This window comes from Bos javanicus, chromosome 19 (genome assembly GCF_032452875.1).
Source record: "Bos javanicus breed banteng chromosome 19, ARS-OSU_banteng_1.0, whole genome shotgun sequence".
NCBI lineage: Eukaryota > Metazoa > Chordata > Mammalia > Artiodactyla > Bovidae > Bos > Bos javanicus.
This window is the reverse complement of record NC_083886.1, coordinates 52185885-52202583: the sequence shown is the minus strand read 5'-3', so window position 1 is coordinate 52202583 and position 16699 is coordinate 52185885. Positions and strand designations below refer to the sequence as shown.

Here is a 16699-nt window from a genome sequence, read left to right as displayed (position 1 = left end):
GCAATGCAGCAGACTTGGGTTCCATCTGTGGGTGGGGAAGATCCCCTGGAGGAGGAAATGGCAATCTACTGCAGTAGTCTTGCCTGGGAAATCCCAAGGAGAGAGGAGTCTGGCGGGCTACAGTCTGGGGTTGCAAAGAGTCGGACATGACTCAGAAACTAAACCGCACCAAGTAAATGTGGGTGACAGGAGCTGTGCATGTGCAGGCAGGGAGTGTATGGGAAGTCTGTTGTCTTCTGCTCAGTTTTGCTGTGAATCTAAAATTACTTGCCCTCCAAAATAAAGTCTTCCAAAATGGTCAGATGTTAAGATCCTGATAACCGACACTCTAAAGAATCCCAGCTGTGTACTGGATTAAGAAAACATCACAGGCTCCAATTTTGGGGAAAAGGAGAACTGGCAGCAGGAGGAAGAACAAAGTAGGGGAGAGGTAGGTTGAGTTGAAGTCCGCTTGGTCTGGCCTCATGGCCTGCCCTTTTCTGGTCCTTCATTGTGCAGGCCGGCTCAGCTGCACTGGCATCTGCCGTGGTCTTGGCCTTAGCCCCAGCAGATGGTCTGATGGCCACTGTCTCAGAGGTGAGGGGTGAGCACTTGCAGCTGGGCTGATGGGAGAGCAAATGGGGCTGGGACACCTGAGGACAGGTGACGCTCCAGCATTGCCACCTACCCACTCAAGAGAAGAGGTAGGAGAGTGAAATTCTGAGTCAGGGCCACATGCCCAATCACATGAGTCTGCCTGTCTGAAAGTGCAGATCTGAACCACATGAGCCTGCCTGTCCATAAATGCAGATCTGAAAGCCTGGAACTGGAGAAGGGGGCATGTGGCTGGGACAGGAGCCTGATCCCAGGCCGTGGGGGATGCAGGACGAAACCAGGGCCAGTGAAGGTGCGGCTCTGCTAGCTCCCTGGGAGATGAAGTCCCTTCCCAGAGGTGGACACGTGAGGACAAGCCCTGGGGTTGACCCTGCCTGGTGGTGCTGGAACCAGAGGGAGCCCAAGTGGGCGTGGCTCTGCCTTGGCTGGATGGTCTCACATTTTCAATATTGTCAAGCGATGAAAACATACTTCTGTCATGGTTGGTCACTCTGTACCACTTAATGACCACAGTCACATGATTGATGACCTGGATAAATCAGCTTTGTTAAAAAACATGCAGACAGACCAGCCTTGGTCACAACCTTTGCTGTCTCCCTATGTGGGAGAGCAGAAACCTACCGCCACACAATATTGGGGGAGGGTAGCCTTCCCAAAAGGGAACTAATGGAGTGTGCTGGGCATTCTTAAAATAGTTTTTTCTCTTTTAAATTAATTGATTTGGCTGCTCCGGGTCTTCCTGGCTTCATGCGGGCTTTTTCTAGTTGCAGAGAGTTTGGGGCTACTCTCTAGTTGCCACACTCGGTCTTCTCACTGCGGTGGCTTCTCCCGTTGTGGAACATGGGCTCCAGAGCATGTGGGCTCAGTAGCTGTGGCTCCAGAGCACAGGCTCAGAAGTTGCAGCACAGGGGCTTAGTTGCCCCGGGGCATGTGGGATCCTCCCAGACTGGGATCAAACCTTGCAAAGCGGATTCTTAACCACTGGACCACCAGGGAAGCCCTGTGCTGGGCATTCTTTACAAACCACTATGATGCACAAGTTCACAGAGCAAACCGCTCACCCCTCTCCTCTCATCTACTGTCCTCCTCAAAGTGTTAGGATGGAGGTGCTTCCTGCCAGCCTGCCCTCTGTGTGCATGGGTGCACACGCTCTGTGTATGTTCACCTGGGCCTCAGAGCACACTGTTCTGCGGGCTGCTCTTCTCATAGGCTGACGTGTCTGGGCTGGCACACACATCATGTAGTCAGCATGCTGAGCCTGGTCCAAAGAGTGTCCAAGCCCACGAGGAAACAACACAAAGTGAGGAGTTTTGAAGTCGTTTGGAAAGGCCACATTTTATTGTACTTGACAAAATAATTATCCACAGTGGACTGGAGCTGAAGGGGGAAAACGGGCTGTCTCTCTCGTTTGAGAAGTGCCGTGCAGAGATGGTGCCCGATGGGGATGCAGGAGACCCGTGGGCATGCAAGCGGCCCACACGCTCTCTTTTTAAAAATTTGCTTCCTTATTTTTGGCTGTGCTGGGTCTTTGTAGCTGTGAGTGGACTTTCTCTTTTTGCAAGGTGCAGGCTTACTGCAGTGGTTCTCCTGCTGCGCACACAGGCTCTAGGATGCACGGGCTTCAGCAGTTACGGTGTATGGGCTCAGAAGTTGCAGTTCATGGGCTCCAGAGTATGGGTTCAAGAGTTGTGTGGCAGGGGCTTAGATGCCTCGTGGCATGTGAAGTCTTCCCGGACCAGGGATTGAATCCATGCCCCCCATATCGGCAGGGGGATGGGACCAGCAGGGAAGTCCACCCCACATGCCCTTGAGGGTTAAAGTAGCATCCACGGTCCGATTTCAATGTCCCAAAGATGGACCCCTAGACCTTCCTAATTGCTTTCTTACTGTAACAAAAAACACTGCCAAACATCCTTGCATTCGCATCTTTTTCAGATTTGTGAGAAAATGTTTTTAAAAGATCTCTAGGGGAAGATTTGCGTATTCAAAGGGTATGCTAATTTAAAAAGTTGTGAGATGCAGGCAAACTGCCCTTAGAGAGGCTTCACCAACGACAGCTCCTGAGATGGGACTTTTTAGTCTGGGCGTGAACTCAACGCTGACTTACTTGCCCTCTTCAGACTCCTGCAGAGGCAAGTGGCATCCATACCCTTGTCACATCTGGGGATTTCTCCTGGACGCTCCGTCCGGCACTTCGCCTGTCATCAGTGAATGCCCATGTTGGGTACTGGTTCTTTTTCATCTGTCAGGTATGCTGCAAATATTTCTCCCATCTGTTATTTGTCTTTTATCTTTGTGTACGATGTCTTTTCCTTACAGATGTTTTAGGATGTGACGACATCAACTCTGTTGATTTTTGCCTTTCCCACCTCTAGGTGGTTTTAGACTTTTTTTTTTTTAACCATTATTTAGGGAAGACTTCCTCATACAAAGGTGAACTGAGCCAGTGTGTGCATGGCCAATGGGGGAAAGGGCAGGTGGAGCAGAATCCCACATCCCTGCACATACTGAAGTCTTAGGAAATGAAAGAGCGATAACCAGAGATGCAGACAAAAACAGTTACAGGCCACTATGTACTGCTCTATGGTAGTACTTGGAAGACTAGGGACTTTGGAGAGATTTCCAGCAAAATGCACATGTCCAGAATTGATCCAAGAAGAGGCAGAAAATCCATACAGACAGATCACCAGAGAAGAAAAACAGAAGATATTACGAAAAGTCTACCACTAATGAAAACACCAGGCATGGAAGGCTCTACTGCTGAGGTCTCTCTAACTTTCACAGAAGGCTGCAAACTTGGCCACGAGGAACGTGTAGCTTTCTCTGACACTGGGAGGCACAGGAAGGCAGGCCCGGCAATGGAGGATCTGCTCCTTTGTTGGATGGATGGCCGGATGGATGGATGCGGGGTAGATGGGTTGAGAGATGTGTGAGTGTGTCGGTGAGTGGATGCTGGATAGAGAGGTAGGTGGATGACTCACTCACATACTTGATGGCTGTGAGGCCAGCTGATTAGGCTAGGAATTCACCATGAGGAGAAAGACAGGTTAGGTCGGAGGGGGAGGGAGGCATGGCTGTGCCTCCCTCTGGAAGCCTCGGGGGCTGAGAGGGCAACTGAGCAGTGGCAGGGCTTGGCACAGAGGCCAAGGTGAAGGAGAAGCAAGGTTCAGATGTGGGAGGGAATGCAGTGGAATTAAGAAATGGAGCCGTAAGTGAATGAAGGCCATGAAATGACAGGAATGTGGGGCGAGAAGCACATACACGACATGACCCTTAAAAGTAAAAATAGGGTTTTTAGTGAACTTGGCAGAAGATGGCCCAGAAGTGCCCCTAAGGAACAAGCAAAGCCAAACCTTCCCCTTCAACTTGTGGAACAGAAGGAGGACTGAACGAAAGGAGGGCTTTGTCAAACGGGTCCCAAGGGAAGGAGCCAGCTCCCGTGAAAGACGCCCTCGGTTGCTGCTCGCACACTGATGACATCTAGAAATACACTGAGCGCTGCTCACCCTTCTTCTTTCAGGGGTGGGTTCTTAGAAGGACAAAGCCTCTGAGCAAAGTCTCGCCCAGGTCCCATGCACACAAAAGGTGGATGTGTACAGCGGTCTCCAAGTACAAGTGGGGATCATTTTACACGGATGGTTTGGTTGACCTCTGTGTCTCGGGCGCCTGGCACATAGCAGCCACTCAAAAAGATGTCTGCTGAAAACACAAGTGACTTGTCTGTTCCTCCTTAGATTTTCCAGGGTCTTCCACACCCTCTCCCCTCAGTTCCGCAGTCCCCTTTGTGCTCTCGAGTCCCACTTTCAATCGCTTGGTAATTTCAGGAGTCAACATATTAAGGCTAAATATTAATGTATTCAAAACAACTATTCTCGTTCATGCAGGTATGTGCTGGGGAGAGACCAGGGTGGATGTTCTGTCCCATCTCCTCCCCTTCAGTGGGAAGTGCTTTCTGGACACTGCAGTGGTTGGGGGTGAGAAGGACCTGGGAGGGAAGCCGGGGCTCTCGTTAGCCGAGAGAAGCATTTTGTGGATACCCTGTTGCTCTGAGCTCTTTACAGCCACACTGGAGCACTCTGCCTCCAAGAGGAAATGCAAGTCAGAGACCTTGCTCCTAAAGTAGGTGAGCTGTCATGGAGAGAGGGGTGGCTTAGTTCCATATCCACAAGGTGAAATCCCAAAGACCGGAGATTTGGAGATCATCACAGTTACTCAAAGCTGTAGCTGGAAAAGGACAGAGGCAGGAGCCACAGAAGGTGAGGGGGAGGCTGCGAGAAAGGGGCCGGCGCCTTGGCTGCAGGAAAACCAAGGGGTTTAAAAGCAGGGAGGCTGGTGCGCTGAGACACTGGGAGAGGCTCAATGTCTAGTAGCTCTAGTGGGTTAATCGTGGGACCTCAGGCCCAGTCCATGGGTCCCTTTCTCAGGAACCAGCACCACGACGGGCAGCCTGGGCATCTGCAGCCCACGGTCCAGGCTTTGGCCACACCGCACACACTGCCGCCTTTATCCTGAGGAGGCTAAGGCTGTGGCTGGCCTGGGAACACGGCAGCCTTTGCTGCCACCACAAAGCCGCATAGAAATGCCAGCTGCTTCGCTAACCTGTGGCATTTTTCTCACAAAATGCTGCCAGAAGGGTGGGTTCACAGGACTCCCACGGCAGAGATCAAGCAGAGTCCTGTCTGTCCTTCCTTCTGTCCCCACCCCCAGCCTGGGCTGGGCCTCCCCACTCCGCCCAGCCCTCCTCGGGCCAGCCCTGCCCTGCACCCTGCACCTCCATCCCCAGAGCAGAGGCGGAGTAGGGGGGAATGACCCACCGGTAAGGTGCCCCAGCTCCGCTCGCAGCCGGTTTCCCAGCTCCAGGAGCTGCTCCTTCTCCAGGCGCAGCTGCAGGATCTTCCTGGCAGCCTCCTTGAGCTTCCTCTGGAGTCGGGGCACAGACAGGACCTGCAGGGGCTGCGTCCCATGGTCCTCTGTCCCCGCGGGTCCCCCGTCTGCAGGAACCTGTGAACAAACCCACATGGCAGAGACCATCAGATGAGCCTGGGGTTGTGGGGCGGGGAGGAGGAAGTGGGAGTTGGGGTGCGGACGGCGGGACACTGCCTGACCAACTGTCCCAGAAGCCACACCACTGGGTGATGTCCCTCCAGCCTAACAGACAAACGGGCGTCCCTGCAATATGACGCATCCACAGCAGCCTTCGCTCTCACTGTGGGGGGGCGGGGGGAGAGAAGTATGTGATGAAGGTCGTCAAAGCTCCTAGGCCAAGGCCTGCCTGCCCTTGCTTACTCTGTGGCTCCCCCACCCCCTCACCACCAACGCTTTTGTGTCTTTCCAGTGAAGACAATGAGGAAGCAGCCCAGGCCCGGGACCCATGAGGGCTACACGTGTGATCACCACCTCCTCTGCTGGCCCCTCTGTCATAGGCTGGGTGCCTGCTGTCTGTCTGGTATGGAAGGGGGCCGGCGGAGACCCGAAGTGAGGCCCTGATGGGAACCCAGCCTCGGTTACTCTTTCTCCAGCCCTGGACATTTGCGCGGCTGGGCCCCTCTCCAGTGCCCCCTCTGCCCTCACTCGCTCAGCACGTTGCTTCCCCTGCCTCCTCTCTGACTTCATCTGTCCAGACTCCTAACTCAGACACTTACTCCACCTGTCCTTCAGACTTCCCTCAACCATCACAGGCTGGCCCAGGTTTCCCACCATCCTGACCCTGACGAGAGTGCAGAAATCAAAGGAGGCCAAAGGCAGGAGCAGTGGCTGCTTGGGGTCTCAGCTTGTGGGCCAGGAGGTAGTCCCGGGAAAAACACCCAGGCTCTGAGCCCCCTTGCCCGGGCGGTACCATGCGGCCCTTCACTCTACCACTGAGCCAGCTGTCCCATTTCCCGCTATCCCATGGTCCAACCGTGTGGCTCTTACACACACATGCTGTCCTACCTAGAGGGGTTTTTGGAACGGGGTGGGGTGTGGGGAAAAGAGAAAGGGAAAAAGGAGAATGTGTGTGGCTGCCTTTGTGCCGGGCAGGGGCCCAGGAAGAGCCAGTGGTGTCCAAGGCCCCGAGGGAAGCAGGTGGCCTACTTAGGCATGGCTATGGCTGACACCTATGAAAAGCGCGCTGCTGACCCAGCCAAGCGAACTGGCGCCAGAACGAGGAACCTGCTCTGTGTCCCTGGAACAGGAGCACACCCTGTCCTGGCCCAGTTTCCTGGTGTGTCTTTTCAGGGCTGGCATACACCTGTGCCCTCCTATGGCCTTGGAGCCACGCTGACTGCACAGCAGTGCCTCCAGCACATGCCTGGCATGTGGCGTGAAGGGGGCATATGGAGGTGAGATGGCAAAGGGAACATCAGAGAAAGGCCTTGGCTCAGGGTCTCTCAAGGGCACAGGACCAGGACTGGTGGGAGACCTGGAGTGGGAATTCGCACATGGGGCTGCACAGGCCTCAGGCGGCTGACGTGACGACCCCTTTGGAAAGTCGCACAGCCTCCAGGGGTGCAGCCCAGTCAATTCTCCAGGCTTGGTCCCTCTCTACAGGGATATGCTGTAGGATTATCTTGTGTTATCTGAAGTAAAATCCTGAAAACAGAGACTTTCCAAACCTCAGGACACTTAGAAATCTAAAAATCTCTTCAAAAGCAGCACCCCTGCACCACCACTCCACCCCACCCCCCATCCCCCGCCCAGCAGATGGCCCCTGGCCTGGGCCGAGGAACCAACGCTGCCCAGGAAGTGGCAGCTCTCAGGGCTGGGGAGTCCTGATCTTAAACGGTCCGTGTTCTTTCATACCATGATCGCACGTGATGAGTGGGGGACTGCAGCTGGGCCCCCCGCTCTTAAGCTCAGTTCCTGGTAAGATGAAGCTTATTTTGATGACTCTACAGCCTCAGCCCACAGTGACACAATGCTAATAATGACCTGAAACACCTAGGAGCTTCTGCACTGCTACATTCAGGGGCCAAGGTCCCACCCTGTGACGGCCACATCCCCCTGCCCCCACCTTGCTCGGGTGCCAGTCCCAGCATCTTGGCCAGAATGCACGCAGCAGAGGGGAAGCTTGAGGCGTCCTAATGACTCTGTTCCCCAGGGAAGGGAGTGCCTGGGCTCCCCCCACCCCCCCCACCCCCCGCCCCCACCCCATGAGAAGCCCTGTGGGGAGGCTGAGGACCAGGGAGAAGCAGTGCGGGCTCCAGTGGGAGGGAGAGCAGCGCCGGCAGCCAGCACTGTCCCCTGGCGGTCAAAGCCGGGAGAAGTACAGTAGGCGTCTTGGGCTCTTTGCAGAGGGGCCCGTGGGAGGGAGGGGCCTGGGTGAGCAGAGAAACACCCAGTGTTCCCAAGTGTGACCATGCAGCCTGAGGGGTGCTCCGCGGTCTGCAGGTCCCTTCCGGGTTGGGGGTCTGGACTTGATGTGGCAGAATCTCATCCCCAGGGAGAAGCTGCAGGGGTGGCCTGAGGCCCCACGCCCCTCTCACTGCTGGTGCTTCCTCCCCTCTCCACATACATCTCTCTCTGAACCACCTGAGGGTGAGTTGGAGACAATGCACCCCTTTCTGCCCCGATACTTCAGTTTGTACTTTCTAAAAATAGGGACATTCTCTTAGTAATCAGTTAAGAAAGCTGCCCAGATGGCTGACCCAACCCATCTTGAAAGCTGCACAGCCTCTAGGGGTGCAAAGGTTGAGGGGGTAGGGGAGCGGCTAGGCCATCCTTTCTCTAGGCTTGGTCCTCCTCTACAGGAACACGGCAGAAGTTTCACAGGGCCATGGCATTATGACCTAACGCACAGTCCACAGGCACCTCCATCAGCTGCCCAGAGGACATCCTTTATGGCCTATTTCTCCTGCCTGGGGTCCACGATCTCACACGTCTTCCATGTCCCAGGCGCCTCAGTCCTCAGAATGCTCTCAACAGGACAGGCTGCATGTTTAGTGTCCCTCGCTCAGGATCTGTCCAAAATCTCATACTTGGGAGTCAGGAGTGAGGCTATCCCTCTCCTGTCCATTGGCTCACGATGTCCCTCTGTCCCAATGTTGGCAAAGGAAGCTAGCTGATCCCTTGGAAGTGGTGTCCACAAGCTGCTGCACTGGAAAGTTACTGAAGAACTTGTAGGGAGATTCCTTATAAACAGCTTGTCCAGAATTTCAGCATCCATTGACGACATTCCCATGGTATCATTCCTTTCACATCCTTGGCTGATGTTCTAAGTAAGAAAGAGTTTCCCTCTCTCCTTCCTTTCCTTGTCAGCTTATGTGCATCAGCATGAATGCAAATTTTGGTAGACAAATTATAACAGTGACTTCATGAGTGACTAGTCTGGATCTGGTCAGTGGGAGCCCTTTATGCTGGCTCCTGCCTCCTTGTCATGTCTCTGTGGCGGTGGAATCGGCCTCTTACCCTGGTTCTTCTCTGCAGAGCATCAAGTTCAGGAATGCGATCTAGGTACTGGCTATGTGCTCACCCACCCTGGGGAGCCACTGTTCCTTGGCTCCCAGTGGATGGAGCCAGGATGTGTGAACACCCCTCTCTTCAAAGTAACTCACGAGTTTAACCTGGTGACTCCAACCCCAATTTGTGCCCCAGAGGTACCTCAGCCCTCTCCACCACCGTTTCCCCCAGTCTGGGAAGCCTGATGCCCACAACCTCTTCTCTGGGCACCCAACACACAGCTGGGCAATTACGAGTGGAGCCTGGATTGGGTGGGCCTGGTCTGGGCCAAGGGTTTCCTATGCCTCCAATTTTTCACCCTAGGAGTGACCTCACCAAGGTCATGGGACACCTAGACCTGGAAGGAGGTGGGACCCTGATAGCTGTGCAGAAACTACAAGACCCAGAGAGCTCACTCAACACCCACCCTGGGAGAACAGCCGTGGGCCTCAAGTTGCTTCAGATCCCAGGCTGTCTGCCAAGGGATAAGTACCTCAACTTTAATTTCCACTCATTTGCAGAGTTTCTTCCTCTTTCACTCAAAACAGGTGGGGTTAGTGAGTTATGTGAGGGCTGCTAACAAGGGAGCTATGAGGGCCACTGGGGCTGCAGCAAGCCCCTGGCAGCACCCGGAGCAACTGTGGCCATGGCAGGAGAGCAGACACATCACCGCTGGCAACTGCTGCCCAGCCGGGCCTGGAGCTTCTGGACTTGACTCCTGAGATACAGGACTGTGGAGATGTCTGAGGCTCCTGGGGACAGCATCCACCTACCGATGGCACAGAGGGTTCACTTTACACTTCCAGTGTCCCCACAGCTCAGACTCCCTCAGCCTCCCCCTCACCAGCCCCTAAAGACACTCCTCACATGTTTGCCTCCGCCAAGGCACAGTGGCCCCCCTCGTGTTCACTGGGCCAGACAGCGTCCTGGGCTGCGTATTCTCCCTTCGAGGCCCTTCACAGCCCCCGATAGTGGGTCCTGGAGTCGGGTCCCTCCTGTGTCCCTAAGTCACTCTCATAGCTTGGTCTGTGGGATGAGAGCCACTCAGCAGGGAGTGAGGTCGGTAGGGAATACAGTCAATGCTGTTTCTGCCCAAGGACTCTCAGCACCTTCCAGACGTCATCTTATTGTCCCTAAAACCTTCAGCTTATCACTATCACCATCTGCAAACATAGGTAACACAGGTAACTGCAGGTCACTGCAGCAATTACAGGTAATTACACATAATTACAGGTAACTGCAGGTCACCATCTGTGGTTGCAGGTAACTGACAGGTCTCAGGAGGTGTGTCACATGATGTCCTGTGACAAAAGCCATTCTTTGCAGCATTTCTATAACGGCATTCAGGAAGCAGGAAAGTAGCCTGTCTGGTACGTACGTAGGGAAAACGTGCTGCGGTAGCACTCATGCCCTGGCCTGGGACCTTGGCCTAAACCCAACCATGGAACTTGAGGGGACTGGGTGCCAAGGGCCTGACCAGGACCAGGACACTAGGTGGCCTGGTGGCCAGTGCTCCAGGCAGGATCTCACACACTGAGAAGCTCATGAGACCCACAGGGTCCACCCCTGGGGGTCCTCTGGAAGGAAAAGTCACCTTGTTACATCCATTTCAGGGCTTCCCAGGCCCTTGAAGCACATGGTCAAGGCCTCCTGTTCTAGAGGACACGGAATGGCCCCCTTCATGTGTGCAGGCTCCCTATAGTTTTAAATGAGGGATCTCAGCGACCTGCACGACAAGGGTGGGGTGGCAGCCCTTTACGGCGTCTGCAGAGAACAGCCCAGACAAAGCCAGCCCAGCCAGGGAAGAAGAGGGAGGGAGGGGAGGCTCCCCACTGGCCAAGACTGCACCCCAGACAAATCCCGGCACAGGATGCAGAGCACCAGAGGGCACCCACCTCTCCTCCAACAGCTGCAGTATCTGAGGCCTTTGGTTGCTGCCTGCTGGCAGTGCCCCCACTTTCCTTCCGAGCTGACCCGAGATGCTTCCCCAGCTCGGCCACCTGCTTCTGCAGCTGCAGAGCCTCCAGGTGCACCTGGTCCAGCTCGTGGGGAAGCTCTCGCTGGATGGTGTCCACGTCCAGGGCTTCCTGCAGCACCTGGGAGGCCATTTTAGAGGCAATGTTAGGAAGGAGGCAGGCTCTGGGAGGGGGTCTGGAACAGATCAGCAGGGAGGACTGGGAAGCAAGAGAAGGGAGGTACTAGGTGGCAGAAAGTCCAGAAAGATCAGAAGGACACATGCCAGTCAGCCTCCCCTCTCTGGCTTAATTCCAACCTCCATAAGACAGCACCCCCACAACCAAGCCACTGCACTTCTGCATGAGCAGCCTGGGTTAGCTGCGGGGTGGCTGGGAGGTACGTGAGCAGAGTCCAGGCCAGAGCTCTGGGGCCACCCTGTCCTTCAGCTGCCTCTCTGGATGTCTGCTCTCCCGGCATAAAGAGGGGAAAGACAGGCAAAAAGAAAGACACACTTCTCTACACCCTCAACTTTCCCATTTTACTCTCAGGAAGATAAGATACCATCTTCCTATTCCGGAGGCTTCCACCAGGCTTCCACCTGGTGGCTCAGCTGGTAAAGAGTCTGCCTTAATGCAGGAGACCTGGGTTTAAACCCTGAGTCAGGAAGATCCCCTGGAAAAGGGAACAGTAACCCACTCCAGTATTTTTGTCTGGAGAATTCCATGGAAAGAGGAGCCTGGCAGGTCACAGTTCATGGGATCACAAAGAGTCGGACGTGACTGAGTGACTAACACTTTCCTGTTCCAGGGATTTCTATAACGAGTTTGTAATGAATATTTTATTCTTTGTCACATACACCAAAAAAGGTGATCATCTGATAAACAAACATTGTTAAGTAAAAACAAATAGAAAACACCTTTTAGGGTAGACTTTTTCCCTCAGGATAATCAAATAATCTGTGATTACCAAGACAAAATTAAAAGTTCTTATTTACATATTTATTTCCTGTTTGTAGCTTGTGGGGTGTGTGAAATCCTCATGGTGGGGCAGAACTGGGAAAGGGCACAGATCTGAAGGACCCCTGCCCTCATATGTGACACAGGTCTGCAACCCCAGAAAGAGAAAAGCAGTCAAGTTCATCCCCACTGCAACAGCACAACTGCTCTTCAGTCAAGATAAGGCATCTGATTTCCAGGCACTGCCTGCTCCCCACAGAAGACAGAAAACTCTGAGCAATGTCTGTCACTAGCTAGGAGTTCTGTTCCACAGAAGATGCAGAGTCTGTAGGATGGTGTAACCTACATACTTATGGACTTGAAAGGACACGGGAAAATGGCCCCATGGGAAAGAAATACCACAAGGCAACACGGAGGTGTGACACCGCCAACACCAGCAGTAAGAGCTGTGCTCCCAGGGACATCATCAAGACCACGGAAAGATAAGGCAGGGAATGGCAGGAAAAGTCTGCAAATCACGTATCTGACCAGAGACTTGAACCCAGAAAATACAAAGAACTCTGATAATTCAACAATGAGACGACAGACAGCCCAATTAAAAATGGGCAGAGGATACTCATGGACATGTCTTCAAAAAAGACATACAAATGGCTGATAAGCACACGAAAACATACTCAACGTCATTTTTTATCAGTTCAGTTCAGTTGTTCGGTCATGTCCGACTCTTTGCCACCCCATTTCTTTTATCAAGAAAATGCAAATGGGCCACAGTGAGATCCACCTCAAACCTGCTAGGACGGCTAGAGTCAAAAAGACAGAAAGCAGTTGCTGCTGGTGAGGACGTGAGACACGGGGGCCCTCGTGCACCTTCTGGGAGTGGAAAGTGCTCAGCCACTGTGGAAATGTTTAGTGGTTCTCCAAAAGTTAAATGTAGAATTACCCTGAGACCAGGGATTCCACTCCTTTACGTCTACCTGGAAGAACTGAACCACGCGCTTGGACAGACAGGAGTCCACCACACTGACAGCAGCCAAATGGCAGAAGCGACCCAAGTGTCCGGCAGATGAGCGGGTACACTGAATGTGGGGTTCTTAAGAGGAAGTTCCGACCCCTGCTACAATACGGATGAACCCTGAGGACGTTATGCTGAGTGAAAGCAGCCAGTCACAGAAGAACAAATACTGAGTGATGTCACTCATAGGAGGCTCCCAGAGGAGCCGGCTTCACAGAGACCAGAAGAGTAGAGTTTACCAGGGGCTGGGGGCAGGAAACAGGGAGTTAGTGTTCAATGGGGACAGAGTTTCTGTTCAAATGATAAAAATGTCCTATTCGGAATAGACCCTGGTGATGGGTACACAATACTGTGAATATACTTAACGTTACTGAATTGTACACACAAAAATGCCAAATTTTGTTATGTATATTTTACCAGAATTTAAAAAAACACTAAATAAAAGAGGTATCAAAAGAGTTATCACGAGATGACAGCAATAAAGCACAGGCTGGGTCACCAGCCCCAGGTGCCAGGGTGGTGCCGCGCTGGAGTTGTCCAGTTGTCCCACCTCCACAGGGACGAGTGGGTCAGCCCAGCACCTGGTTACAACCTGTCCCCCAGAAGGCCGGGCCGAGGGGACTGCAAGGGCCGGCACTGGGTGAAGCATCTGGAGTCACAGACAGTGGTGACGAGCACACGCTCTTGCCGCAGCTCGGTGTCTGGGCTTGACGTGGGTCCCTGGACTCGCCCAGCACACCCTGGGTGGGTGTCAACGGCCAGCACTGTCCCCCCGCCCTGGACTCCCCTCTGTCGTCTACCCCGTCCTCACTGTGTGCCTCCCAGGGACACATGACAGGTGAGCCAGCTGTTCCCAGTAATAACCCCGTCCTCACAGGGCACGGGAGGCACAAAGAGGCCACAGCAGATTCCTGGAGTTCACTGCCACCCCAGCAGTGCCTTCAGTTGGGAGACCTACGCAGTCGAGCATCAGAGGGTGGCCATACCTTCTGTCTCAGTCGTGCCACCAGGAAGCTCAGGAGATGCGCTCTGTCTCCAAGCCTTCTGAGTGCCAGTCCCATGGATGCTCTATCGACTGGCACAGCTCCTCCTGCAGAAAGAGCGATTTTGTCAGAATAACATTCCTACCGTCCTGGGGGCGCTTCCAATTGCCCGCTGTTCCCTTGGGGAGAAGGACATCTGTGGCGTCCAGGGCAGAGGTGCGTGGGTGTGTTCTCTGCCCTCCTCCGAGGATGGCTACTTGTCACTGCTGGTCCACTGGGACACTGAAGACAGTCTAAGGCTAAGTGGGTGCAGCTGGGTGCCCACAAGGACTGAGACGAGATGCACGTGAAGAACAACCTTTATGCCAAGAAAGGAGGAGTCTTTGCAGAAGAAAAATCCAGCTTTACCAGCTAGTGTCTGTTAGAGGCTGGCCTGTGTTGACTCCTAGTCATTTGGCCAGGAATAACGAGAATGTCCACACAATCCACAGGTCAAAGAAGAAACCACAGTGGCTATTAGAAATTACTTTGAGCCGAATTACCATAAAAGCATGGCTTATCAGAACGTAAGGAGTGCATCTAAAGCTGTCCTTTCAAAAGTATTTATAGCCACAGAAGATTGTTTTTAGAAAAGAAGGATGAAAGATAAATGGGCTGAATGTCCATTTCAAAAATGAGGAAAAAAGCAAACAAGGTAGAAGAAAGGACAGAATAAGCCAGTATTAGATGCACTGGAGAAGGCAATGGCAACCCACTCCAGTGTTCTTGCCTGGAGAATCCCAGGGATGGGGGAGCCTTGTGGGCTGCCGTCTACGGGGTCACACAGAGTCGGACACGACTGAAGCAACTTAGCAGCAGTAGCAGCAGCAGATGCTGAGCAAACACAAAACAGTGTGTAACAGAGGATGACACAATACTCAAAACATCCATGACAGAATCCAAAATCACTCGTTATACTAACAACAAGGAAAATTGTACCTTGGATGATAAAAGACCTATCAAGAAGACAGATTAAAGCAATTCCAACAGGCAATATAATACAGTCTCAAAACAAATGGAATACTGGAAGTTTCAGCAAAGGTATGAAAAAAAAATTTTTTTTAATATAAATTTTAGAACCGAAACCATAATAAAAATCTCACTGGATGGGCTCAACAGAAGAACGAATTGGTGAACTTGAAGAAAAAAACAGAAAATTTCCAATCTGAACAATAGAGAAAACAGATTGGAAACAGACAGACAGAGCCTCAGTGACCCAGGGGAGAAAAACAAAAGTTCTAATACTCTTGCATTGGAGTCCAAAAAGGAAGGACAGTGTGGAGCTAAAAAAATACTTGAAGAAGTAATGGTTGGAAACTTCTCAAATTTGGTTCAGTTTCAATGCCAAAAGGATAAGCCAAAGAAATCTATGCCCAGACCATCATAATCAGATTTCTGAAACTAAAGACAAACTTTGAAAGCAGGCAGAGAGAAATGATTGAAAGGCAATAGACTTCTCATCAGAAACAATCATGTGATTTCTCCCCAGAAGAAAATGGTTTAATGCTGAAAGCAAAGAACTTTAAACTCATAATTTTATACCAGTGAGTATACTCTTCAGGGATGAAGGTGAAACAAAGACGTCTCGGATGTAGGAAAACCTTGTGAGTCTGTCACCAGCAGCCTTGCTGAAAAGGATCTGCTGAAACAAGTGCTTCAGACAGAAGGAACCTAGAATCAAGAAAGTCACAGGAAGGATAAGGATTCAAGGAAAGAATGGACCATTCCTCTACTCCTGAGTTTTTAAAATTATGTTTGGCAGTTGAAAGCAAAAATGAGAATCCTGTCTGATGTGGTTCTTGATGTACAGAGGGGTGGTATTTGCAAAAAGAAATGGGGTGTTGAGGCCTGACTGGTGCTAAGATCCCCACATTCCACTTGAAATTGCAAAGTGCTGACATTAGTTGACCGTGATAAGTAAGTATACTGTAATTCTTGGGGAAAACACTAGAAAAAGTACCTAAAGAGACCGACTGAAAAACCAGATTAAAATAGAACACTAAAAAATGTTCAAGTGACCCAGTGGAGGCAGAATCATGACAAAAAACACAGATTTGTATTACAATAGGAATAGGAAGAAATTTCCTTAATCTGATACAAAAAAGTAATGATTAAACTTAAAAGTAAAGTGTTGAAAATTCTTCTCCGGGATCGGGAAGAAAGTCAGCTATGATCAACATCATAATAAAGAGTTCAGTCAGGGGAAATAATACAAGGAAAAAAAAGTAAAAGATATCAGCACTGGAAAAGCCAAAAGTAAGACTTCCACTACCTGGGACAAGATGACCAGCTGTGTAGGCAGAGTGTCCTGCCTGCCTTTTCCTCTCCTTCCTGAACAATCGAGCCCATAAATCATCAGATGGGCAGCTGGAAGTTACCCTGAGGGGGCTGATCTGCCTGAGAGCTGCAACCCAGCTGGAGAGGGAATCAGGATGGAGGGCAGCCTGGCTCGGCTGTCAGAGCCAGGGTGGGCCTGGGTCAAAGAGTGGGACCTCTATGTGGGAAAAGGCCTCTGTCCGTGCAAGGGAGGGTGCTCACACCCAAGAATTGGATGGAAGAAGTAACGTACGGAGGACAAGGAGTCAGGCTTCTCGTTGGAAAAGGAAGTTAAGAGAAATGGAAGTGGAGACCAGAACAAGCCTGTAAAGCTGATCAACCATAGAGGAACAGACTGATGAATAAGTTTGTCTTAAACACTATGAATTTCTGTTGCCTTAGGAAATGGACCCCCAAAAAATACTGCT

The 16699-nt window shown here is 52.0% G+C and overlaps 1 protein-coding gene across 14 annotated transcripts in view; it reads right to left on the bottom strand.

The window, feature by feature from the left end:
- Positions 1–16699, bottom strand: part of CCDC57 (coiled-coil domain containing 57) — a 110789-nt gene that overhangs the window by 48009 nt on the left and 46081 nt on the right. For 11 of the 14 annotated variants that reach the window (XM_061392490.1, XM_061392492.1, XM_061392496.1 and 8 more), the window contains 3 exons: positions 13920–14023; positions 10905–11105; positions 5409–5595 (listed from right to left, as the gene is read on the bottom strand). In XM_061392490.1, coding sequence (XP_061248474.1) covers positions 5409–5595; positions 10905–11105; positions 13920–14023 — 492 coding nt within the window. Of the gene's footprint in view, positions 1–1910; positions 4819–5408; positions 5596–7733; positions 9779–10904; positions 11106–13919; positions 14024–16699 lie in introns of those variants that run through there. The other 3 variants (XM_061392501.1, XM_061392503.1, XM_061392504.1) reach the window with 3 other exon arrangements.